Here is an 11,060-nt window from a genome sequence, read left to right as displayed (position 1 = left end):
GGAATGTGCGATCATCATGAAACGTTCAGATCACTTACAACTCAATAGATTCTACCATCTTGTAACGTTTCAGCCTGATTGGACCTTGTTTTCACACAAATGGACCCAGAATGATGTGAAATTGTGCTTCGTGCAACATAATTCTGGGTGCCATTTAAAAAACATAAGTGCTAATGACTCCCTTCCTTTTTGAGGTTGCAGGGGCTGTTGATTGGAGTACACTAAAACAAACCTGATCTCTCTAGGACATTCAGAAGCCAAGTTATAAGCCCTCAAAGGTGTAACTGGACTACTTCTTTAAAGTGACACCAGGCCCGGTGACCTTTGGGACATGGTTTGACCCCCTATAGGAATGTGCGATAATCACGAAACGTTCAGATCACTTACAACTCAATAGATTCTACCTTCTTGTAACGTTTCAGCCTGATTGGACCTTGTTTTCACACAAATGGACCCAGAATGATGTGAAATTGTGCTTCGTGCAACATAATTCTGGGTGCCATTTACAAACCATAAGTGCTAATGACTCCATTCCTTTTTGTGGTTGTAGGGGCTGTTGATTGGAGTACACTAAAACAAACCTAACCTCTCTAGGACATTCAGAAGCCAAGTTATAAGCCCACAAATGTGTAACTGGACTACTTCTTTAAAGAGACACCAGGCCCGGTGACCTTTGGGACATGGTTTGACCCCCTTAGGAAAGTGCTATCATCATGAAACGTTCAGATCACTTACAACTCAGTAGATTCTACCTTCCTGTAACGTTTCAGCCTGATTGGACCTTGTTTTCACAAAAATGGACCCAGAATGATGTGAAATTGTGCTTCGTGCAACATAATTCTGGGTGTCATTTACAAACCATAAGTGCTAATGACTCCATTCCTTTTTGTGGTTGTAGGGGCTGTTTATTGGAGTACACTAAAACAAACCTGATCTCTCTAGGACATTCAGAAGCCAAGTTATAAGCCCACAAATGTGTAACTGGACTACTTCTTTAAATTGACACCAGATCCGGTGACCTTTGGGACATGGTTTGACCCCCTTAGGAAAGTGCTATCATCATGAAACGTTCAGATCACTTACAACTCAGTAGATTCTACCGTCCTGTAACGTTTCAGCCTGTTTGGACCTTGTTTTCACACAAATGAACCCAGAATGATGTGAAATTGTGCTTCGTGCAACATAATTCTGGGTGCCATTTACAAACCATAAGTGCTAATGACTCCATTCCTTTTTGAGGTTGTAGGGGCTGTTGATTGGAGTACACTAAAACAAACCTGATCTCCCTAGGACATTCAGAAGCCAAGTTATATGCCCTCAAATGTGTAACTGGACTACTTCTTTAAATTGACACCAGGCCCGGTGACCTTTGGGACATGGTTTGACCCCCTATTGGAATGTGCGATCATCATGAAACGTTCAGATCACTTACAACTCAATAGATTCTACCTTCTTGTAACGTTTCAGCCTGATTGGACCTTTTTTTCACACAAATGGACCCAGAATGATGGGAAATTGTGCTTCGTGCAACATAATTCTGGGTGCCATTTACAAACCATGAGTGCTAATGACTCCATTCCTTTTTGTGGTTGTAGGGGCTGTTGGATGGAGTACATTAAAACAAACCTGATCTCTCTAGGACATTCAGAAGCCAAGTTATAAGCCCACAAATGTGTAACTGGACTACTTCTTTAAATTGACACCAGATCCGGTGACCTTTGGGACATGGTTTGACCCCCTTAGGAAAGTGCTATCATCATGAAACGTTCAGATCACTTACAACTCAATAGATTCTACCTTCCTGTAACGTTTCAGCCTGATTGGACCTTGTTTTCACACAAATGAACCCAGAATGATGTGAAATTGTGCTTAGTGCAGCATAATTCTGGGTGCCATTTAAAAACCATAAGTGCTAATGACTCCATTCCTTTTTGAGGTTGTAGGGGATGTTGATTGGAGTACACTAAAACAAACATGATCTCTCTAGGATATTCAGAAGCCAAGTTATAAGCCCACAAAGGTGTAACTGGACTACTTCTTTAAATTGACACCAGATCAGGTGACCTTTGGGACATGGTTTGACCCCCTTAGGAAAGTGCTATCATCATGAAACGTTCAGATCACTTACAACTCAATAGATTCTACCTTCTTGTAGCGTTTCAGCCTGATTGGACCTTGTTTTCACACAAATGAACACAGAATGATGTGAAATTGTGCTTCGTGCAACACAATTCCTTTTGGGCTACTTTTACAACATTCAAAAGTAGCCCAAAATGAATGCTTCATTGTTACGGCCGCAGCCGTTTTGAAGCCCAGAGGTGTGCTCCGCGCCGTTCCCTGTGCAGCAGCGCAGCACCACGGACAGCTACGCTCTGGGATGTTGTCCTTACTCCAGCACCATGGAGAGCGCCGGAGCGGCAGGCACAAGCAGCTGGGACTTTTTATCTCATCAGCCGGCCCTTCAAAAGCGGCCAGCTGGAGCTCATCAGGGGAGAGAAATGTTTGGAGTTGCAGAGGCAACGTTTGTTCTCTCCCCATTGGCAGTTACCAGAGACTTTGTAGTTAATACCAGGTTGTTGTTGGCTTTTTATAAAGAAGCAGCTTTAGAACCTTTTGTGTTTTGGGATATTTGCAGTTAAGCGGTAATTTTGGTTTTGGTGTGTCTGCTAGACCATCTTGTGGTTTAAATTACCAGGTGGGGATTATTCCCCTTTTGAAGTCTCAGTTTCCTGAGCTATTTTTGTTGTTTGGGTAACCTAAGTTAATTCAGCATTTGGTTTTGTCTGTTAGACAAACCTTGGTTAATTTAAGGGTGGGATTTCCCCCTTTTGCGTTTCATTCCCTTTTTAAATAAAGGAGATTAATTTTAAGAGTGGTTGGTCCTCTGGACATTTTCAGTTATCCGTTTAAACTCAGTTTGGTAAGGGTTTTTGGCCCTTCTTTTGGTACTTTCTTTTTGTAATAAAATCCTTGAAAGGAAACTTTGAGTTTGGTCTTGCTTGGACAAGCCTTTTTCTCCCCAACGAGGGTCACTTTTGTTAGACTGGTCCATCTTATGTTTATTCCCCTCACCTTCCTAGCTGAGCCCATAGAGGGGTGTAACATAAATGGGGGCTCGTCCGGGATTTGAACTGATTTATAGCTGTTTTATTACACGTTTATAGCCTGTTTTAGATCAGTTAAGCCCGTGCCAAACGTTTGGACTAGTTTTAACATTTGCTCTTTGTTGGTTTTGTGAAGACACAAAACCCACGCTGTTTTGTGTTGTGTCATTTTGTTTTGTGCTTAAACATGGCTCAGTTTTGTGTGGAGACATTTATGGAGGCTCCATCCCGTGAGGTGCTGGAGCGTTGCCGCAAGGCTGACCTTCTGCAGATAGCTGTCAACCTTGCTCTTGACATCCCAAACCCTGTGCTGAAAAAAGACTTGAAATTGCTCATTGTGGAGCATTTGGAGGACATGGGGATTTTAAAGACTGAGAATGAGTCTGGTGCAAAGACGGAACCAGAAGGATCTCCTGCAGATCCTGATGAATGTGACGATCCTGAAGTCCCTGCTGCTGCGGAGGCTCATGAGGGTGAGACGATGGAGACAGGAAAAGCTCCTCTAACCGTACGAAAGTCTGTTCCGACCTCCCCAGGTTCGCCGACGGAAGGATCTCGAGACGCACGACTGCAGGTGCGGCTGGCACGTCTGGACATGGAAAGAGAGGAGAGAGCCCAGGCAAAAAGACTCCAGATGGAACTGGAGGTTCGGAGGATGGAGATTGAAGCTGACACAGCTGTGAGAATAAGGAAATTGGAACTGGAAGCCCAGCTTTCCAACCCTGGACTTCATATCACGCCCACCAAAGCTCCGCAACCCGCCACAACCCCGGCCTTTGACATTAGTAAGTGCATTTCCTTAATGCCTACATTTAGAGAGACCGAGGTTGACAGCTATTTTGTAGCTTTTGAAAGAATTGCGGAGACGTTGCAGTGGCCGCACGGGGTGTGGTCGCTGCTGCTCCAGTGCAAGCTGAGCGGCAGAGCTTTAGAAGTTCTGTCTGCGCTCCCTGTCACAGATGGTCTGGACTATGACCGAGTGAAAACTGTTATACTACAAGCGTATGAGTTAATCCCAGAAGCTTATCGTCAAAAATTCAGACAAGCTAAGAAAAGTGCTGGACAAACACATGTGGAATTTGCACGTGAAATAAGCATGCTGTTTGATAAATGGTGTTCGTCCACAAAAATTAAAACTTTGAGTGACCTCCGAGAGCTTATCCTTTTGGAGGATTTTAAACGTAAGCTGCCTGAGAGACTGGTAACCTACTTAAACGAACAAAAAGTCAGCACTTTATCAGCTGCGTCCCTTTTAGCGGACGAATTCACACTCACTCACAGAGAGGTTGTGAGGAGAGATGAGAGAAAAGACGTTCAGCCCGTTTTGATGAAGAAATCCATAAAAAGAAGCTCTCAAAACGGAAATCCTGAAACCCGTACCTGTTACTATTGTCACAGAACGGGACACGTTCTTAAGGATTGTTTTATGTTGCAGAAAAAGAACGGGAAGCCCACTGCAGCTCCTAAGGAAGTTGCATTCCTTAAAAAGTCGCCTGTGGTTAACCCCTTGTGCGCCGCCGGGGAGCCTGATGCTTGTTTTGCACCCTTTATTCTTTCGGGGGAGATCTCGTTGACTCCTGGTGATGCAGACAAGCAAAACGTTCGCATTTTGAGAGACACAGGTGCGTCTCAAACGTTAATACTGAGCAGCGCACTCCCATTTTCAGCCAGTAGTTCACGCGGGTACGCTGTTTTGTTACAGGGAATTGAAATGAAATCCCTGCCTGCCCAGGTGCACCGCGTTCACCTGGAATGCCAGCTCGTTAGCGGCTGCTTTGATGTTGCCATTTGTGACCATTTACCGGTAAACGGGGTTGATGTGTTGTTGGGGAATGATGTTGCTGGAGGTAAAGTGCTACCTCTTCTAGAAGTATTTCCTCAACCTCAAGCCGAACATGTAAATTGTGCTGCTGATTCACATTTTTACCCAGCTTGTGCTGTCACCCGTTCGCAAACGCAGAATAATGCGGACATCCAGTTAAGTGACTCAGTGCTGATGAGACTCCTCAGTGATGACTCCGAACAGACAGCCCATGATGGACTTGGATTTGTTCCGTCATCAGGCGCAGAAGAGCAGAGAGAAAAGGCTGATGCTGAACCTCAGCAAGGAGAACCTTTTCCACTTACGGCAGAAACCCTTTCTGCTGCACAGAAGAGTGATGTTACTCTGAAACCTTATTTTGAACAGGTGACCACTTCAGATAAAACAGACAAAACTACAACACATTATTTATTAGATAATGATGTGCTGGTGCGTTGTTGGCCTCAGCCCGCGGCTGAGGGCATGGAATGGGGGTTGGTGAAACAAATAATTGTTCCATCCTCTTACAGAGAACATGTGGTCTCCTTGGCACACGAGAGTGACTGGTCTGGTCATTTGGGTGTCAACAAAACTTATAAACTGTTGTTGCAGCATTTCTTTTGGCCAGGGATGAAGAAAGAGGTGTCTCTCTTCTGTCGGCGTTGCCATGTCTGTCAGATGACAGGAAAGCCGAACCAGCCCATTCCTCCTGCCCCGTTACAGCCCATTCCTGTAGTGAGTACGCCTTTTGACCATGTCATCTTAGACTGTGTGGGACCTTTACCTCCTTCTAGAACAGGAAAGCGATTTTTGTTAACCCTTATGTGTTCAGCTACAAGGTTTCCGGAGGCCATACCGCTGAACTCCATCACCACCAGGTCTATAATCAGAGCTCTAACCCATTTCTTCTCCATCTTTGGGTTACCAAAGGTAATACAGACCGACCAAGGGACAAACTTCAAATCTAAACTGTTCAAACAGGTAACAAAAACCTTAGGAATCACACATGTCATGTCATCCGCGTATCATCCTCAGAGTCAGGGCGCTTTGGAAAGATGGCACCAAACTTTAAAGGCAATGCTGACAAAGTATTGCTTAAGTAAAAGCAAAACGTGGGAAGAAGGATTGCCTTTTGTGTTGTTTGCTGCTCGTGAGGCTGTGCAGGATTCTCTTGGTTTTAGTCCTGCCCAGCTTGTGTTTGGACACACTCCTCGTGGTCCCCTGAAAGCTCTAAAAGAGAGATTTCTTTTTTCTGATCTGCCTGACAGAAAAGTGCGGGAGTATGTCCAACTCTTCCAGAAAAGATTAAAGGAAGCAAACTCTATTGCTAAAACTCACTTGGACAAAGCTAAACTGAAGATGAAGGTTCAGTATGATAAGACGGCAACCAGACGTAACTTTGCAGTTGGAGACAAGGTACTGGTTCTAACTCCTTTGTCCAATTCGGCTCTCAGCACCAAATTTGAGGGACCATTTGAGATCCTGAGTAAGCTCGGGGACACAAATTATGTGCTACACACACCTGCCAGGAGACAAAAAAGCAGGGTTTGTCATGTTAACATGTTGAAGCGCTATGAGGATGGTTCCCCTCTGTCTAAACCTGTAACAACTTGTGTTTTAGTACCAGATGCTGCTAACAAACCTATGGTACCACAGGAAGCTGGTGAAGTCGGAGAAGACTTCCCCTCTAGTTGTAGTCCTCGGTTAAATAACTCCGAGGCACTTAAGGAACTGGAAGGACAGATAACACATTTGTCACCTGAAATGGCTGGAGACTTGGTGAAGTTAATTCACTCTAGGAAGAGTCTGTTTGTTGATGTGCCCACTCAGACCACTGTGTTAGCACATCATGTTGAGGTGAGTGAAGCCAAGCCCATTAGACAGCATCCGTACCGTGCTAGTCCCGAGAAAAGACTGATTATGAAAGAAGAAACGGAGTACTTATTGAAAAATGGCTTTGCTATTCCCAGCAGGAGCCCCTGGAGTTCACCCTGTCTGGTGGAGAGGAAACCAGATGGAACCGCTCGGTTTATAACCGATTACAGGAAGTTAAATGCGGTTACCATCTCAGACTCATATCCTCTACCCCGTATAGATGATTGCGTTGACAGTGTGGGACCTTCCAAGTTTGTGACTAAGTTGGACCTGTTAAAGGGATATTGGCAGGTACCTTTAACAGAAGAAGCTTCTCTTATGTCAGCTTTTGTTACCCCAGATGCCTTTTTACAGTACACTGTGTTACCCTTTGGCATGAAAAATGCACCTGCCACCTTCCAAAGGTTAATTAACACTGTTACTTCTGGCCTCTCACATTGTAGTGCTTACCTCGACGATATTGTTGTTTATACAGACACCTGGGAAGAACACCTCAACACTCTCACTCAGTTATTTGATCGTCTGGTGCAGGCCAACCTGACCCTGAACTTGGCCAAATGTGACTTTGTTAAGGCTACCGTCACTTACTTAGGTAAAGAAGTTGGGCAGGGGAAAGTAAAGGTCCTGCATGAAAAGGTGAAGGCTATGATGTCGTTTCCTCCTCCCTCTACTCGCCGAGAACTGAGACGGTTCCTGGGCATGGTTGGATACTATAGGGGGTTTTGTCGAAACTTTTCTGCTGTTGTTCTTCCTCTCACAGATCAGCTAAGTCCCAAAAGGAAGTTTGAATGGACTTCGGAGTGCCAAGCCTCTTTTGAGGCTGCCAAGCTGCTGCTGTGCTCTGCTCCTGTCCTGGCTGCACCCGATCTGACCAGGCCGTTCAAGCTGGAAGTTGATGCCAGCGCTATAGCCGCTGGAAGTGTGCTGATCCAGGAAGATTCAGCTGGTATTGATCATCCGGTCTGTTATTTTTCTAAGAAGTTCAACCGACACCAACTGCACTATTCCACCATTGAAAAGGAAACGTTGGCTCTACTCCTTTCATTGCAGCATTTCCACGTTTACGTGGGTTCCAGTTGTTCTCCTACAATAGTGTATACAGACCATAACCCTTTGACTTTCCTCAGTAGGATGTATAACCAGAACCAGCGGCTCATGCGGTGGGCGCTCATCCTACAGGAATATGCCATCGAGGTTCGACACAAGAAGGGGACTAACAACATCATTGCTGATGGGTTGTCCAGAAGTTTTGGTAACCTGTAGCGTCCAATAACCACTACATATCACAGATGCATACAATTTGTTTTAACTCCTCCTTCCAGGGCCCCTTGTAGGCACAAGGGCTTCACCCTCTTTAGGGTGTTGCCGTTTGTTGTTTTCTCTAGGGTTGCGGCAAGAGGCTAGTGTTGTCTGTGTCCTGCAGACATCTCGGGAGCACCCCAGGGTGATGGGGGACGGGCTTGCCAATGGGCCACCCCTCGTCGTCGCTGGTTTGTATGTGTACACCCACACATGTGCTTAATCTGCCCGCCTTAACCCGCATGAAGAGCAAGGGTTGAGTTAGAGAAGCTCCCCCATAGGTAGTTAGCGGGATGCCCTGGTTGTGTGTAAATGGAGGATACTGTTGAGTTTTACATGCATCTTGCGTTTTAAGAAAAAAAGATGGTGGTGTCTTAGGTATGGTTTTAGATTCTTTATCTCACCCCCTCCTTTTTTCTTTTAAGGGTGGGGATGTTACGGCCGCAGCCGTTTTGAAGCCCAGAGGTGTGCTCCGCGCCGTTCCCTGTGCAGCAGCGCAGCACCACGGACAGCTACGCTCTGGGATGTTGTCCTTACTCCAGCACCATGGAGAGCGCCGGAGCGGCAGGCACAAGCAGCTGGGACTTTTTATCTCATCAGCCGGCCCTTCAAAAGCGGCCAGCTGGAGCTCATCAGGGGAGAGAAATGTTTGGAGTTGCAGAGGCAACGTTTGTTCTCTCCCCATTGGCAGTTACCAGAGACTTTGTAGTTAATACCAGGTTGTTGTTGGCTTTTTATAAAGAAGCAGCTTTAGAACCTTTTGTGTTTTGGGATATTTGCAGTTAAGCGGTAATTTTGGTTTTGGTGTGTCTGCTAGACCATCTTGTGGTTTAAATTACCAGGTGGGGATTATTCCCCTTTTGAAGTCTCAGTTTCCTGAGCTATTTTTGTTGTTTGGGTAACCTAAGTTAATTCAGCATTTGGTTTTGTCTGTTAGACAAACCTTGGTTAATTTAAGGGTGGGATTTCCCCCTTTTGCGTTTCATTCCCTTTTTAAATAAAGGAGATTAATTTTAAGAGTGGTTGGTCCTCTGGACATTTTCAGTTATCCGTTTAAACTCAGTTTGGTAAGGGTTTTTGGCCCTTCTTTTGGTACTTTCTTTTTGTAATAAAATCCTTGAAAGGAAACTTTGAGTTTGGTCTTGCTTGGACAAGCCTTTTTCTCCCCAACGAGGGTCACTTTTGTTAGACTGGTCCATCTTATGTTTATTCCCCTCACCTTCCTAGCTGAGCCCATAGAGGGGTGTAACATTCATTAATTGAAGAATTCAGTTTGGGTTACTTTAGAAGAAAACCCAAATTGGAGACCTCCATTTTGGGTTACTTTTGAAGAAGCCCCAAAATGGAGGCCTCCATTTCCTCCATTTTGGGTTACTTTAGAAGAAGACCCAAATTGGAGGCCTCCATTTTGGGTTACTTTTGAAGAAGCCCCAAAATGGAGGCCTCCATTTCCTCCATTTTGGGTTACTTTAGAAGAAGACCCAAATTGGAGGCCTCCATTTTGGGTTACTTTTGAAGAAGCCCCAAAATGGAGGCCTCCATTTCCTCCATTTTGGGTTACTTTAGAAGAAGACCCAAATTGGAGGCCTCCATTTTGGGTTACTTTTGAAGAAGCCCCAAAATGAAGGCCTCCACTTCCTCCATTTTGGGTTACTTTAGAAGAAGACCCAAATTGGAGGCCTCCATTTTGGGTTACTTTTGAAGAAGCACCAAAATGGAGGCCTACATTTCGGGCTTCTTTTGCATGTAGTTGAAAGTAACCCAAATTGAAGGCTTCCTTAATTGAAAAATTCAGTTTGGGTTACTTTAGAAGAAGACCCAAAATGGAGGCCTCCATCTTGGGTTACTTTTGAAGAAGCCCCAAAATGGAGGCCTCCATTTCCTCCATTTTGGGTTACTTTAGAAGAAGACCCAAATTGGAGGCCTCCATTTTGGGTTACTTTTGAAGAAGCACCAAAATTGAGTCTCCATTTCAGGTCTGGTGACCTTTGTGACTTCATTTGACCCTGTTAGGGTAACGTTCAGATCACTTACAACTCCATAGACTATACGTTCATGTGATGTTTCAGCCTTATTGGACCTTGTTTTCGCACAAATGGACCCAGAAATATGTGAAATTGTGCTTTGTGCAACATAATTCTGGGTGCCATTTAAAGACCATAAGTGCTTATTACTCCATTCCTTTTTGTGGTAGTAGGGGCTGTTAATTGGAGCATTTTAAAACCAACATGACCTCTCTAGGATATTCAGAAGCCAAGTTATAAGCCCACAAAGGTGTGTTACGAACCACACCTTTAAAGAAGAAGTGATCCAATGACCTTTGTGACAACATTTGACCCCCTAAGGAATGTGCTATCATCATGAAACACATGATTCATTTACAACTCAATAGATTGTACCTTCCTGTGATGTTTCAGCCTGATTGAAGCTTTTTTCAGAGAACTGGACCCATAATAATATGAACTTGTGCTTGGTGCAACATAGGTCTGGGTGCCATTTAAAAACTGTACATCCTATCCACTCCATTCATTCTGTTCTAGATACAGACCATTCATTGGAGTATTTTAAAACCAGCCTGACCTCTCTAGGATATTCAGAAGCCAAGTTATAAGCCCACAAAGGTGTAACCAGACACCTGACTATATCTGCTTGGACAAGCGTCCCGTAAGGGCGCTCGAAAAGGTCCGACGGCATCGATTTCGACGTGCGTCGATGAGATGGTAGCCGGGATGCACCACCCCAAATTTCGTGCGGCTACGCCAAACCGAATTCAAACGGCGGCCCAAAAGTGTGAAAATTTAGCTCAGGCTTCATTTGCGGCCTTCTGCCACTTGAGCCCCTTTTTGGCCGCCGTTCAGCCCACGTTGGTCCGAGGCGCACGAATTTTTTTTGGTGCATCCCAGCACTGGTCCGAACCACAGATTTCAAAATCGTGCCGGTCGCATCGTGTTAAGCGTCCGTTTGGGGCCTGAGGGCGGTTT

At 45.0% G+C, this 11,060-nt stretch overlaps 1 protein-coding gene across 1 annotated transcript; it reads left to right on the top strand.

Annotated features, from left to right (window-relative positions):
• Positions 1 to 3,150: 3,150 nt before the first annotated feature.
• Positions 3,151 to 10,817, top strand: LOC139063175 (uncharacterized). The gene is made up of 3 exons (XM_070545507.1): positions 3,151 to 3,889; positions 5,518 to 5,640; positions 5,738 to 10,817. Exons 1-3 carry the CDS (start codon positions 3,292 to 3,294, stop codon positions 8,041 to 8,043), a joined length of 3,027 nt encoding a protein of 1,008 aa, XP_070401608.1. The 5' UTR covers positions 3,151 to 3,291; the 3' UTR covers positions 8,044 to 10,817.
• The last annotated feature ends 243 nt before the right edge of the window (positions 10,818 to 11,060 follow it).

The sequence above is a fragment of the Nothobranchius furzeri genome, chromosome 1 (genome assembly GCF_043380555.1).
Source record: "Nothobranchius furzeri strain GRZ-AD chromosome 1, NfurGRZ-RIMD1, whole genome shotgun sequence".
Taxonomy (NCBI): Eukaryota; Metazoa; Chordata; class Actinopteri; order Cyprinodontiformes; family Nothobranchiidae; genus Nothobranchius; species Nothobranchius furzeri.
This window is presented reverse-complemented; position numbering and strand designations above follow the sequence as displayed.

Bases quoted from the DNA above. Each gene is read 5' to 3' on its own strand.
- LOC139063175 (XM_070545507.1), top strand. From the start codon at position 3,292: ATGGCTCAGTTTTGTGTGGAGACATTTATGGAGGCTCCATCCCGTGAG. The intron at 3,890-5,517 runs GTAAGTGCATTT...CTGTTGTTGCAG, and splicing joins AACCCCGGCCTTTGACATTA to CATTTCTTTTGGCCAGGGAT. The intron at 5,641-5,737 runs GTGAGTACGCCT...TTATGTGTTCAG, and splicing joins CGTTACAGCCCATTCCTGTA to CTACAAGGTTTCCGGAGGCC.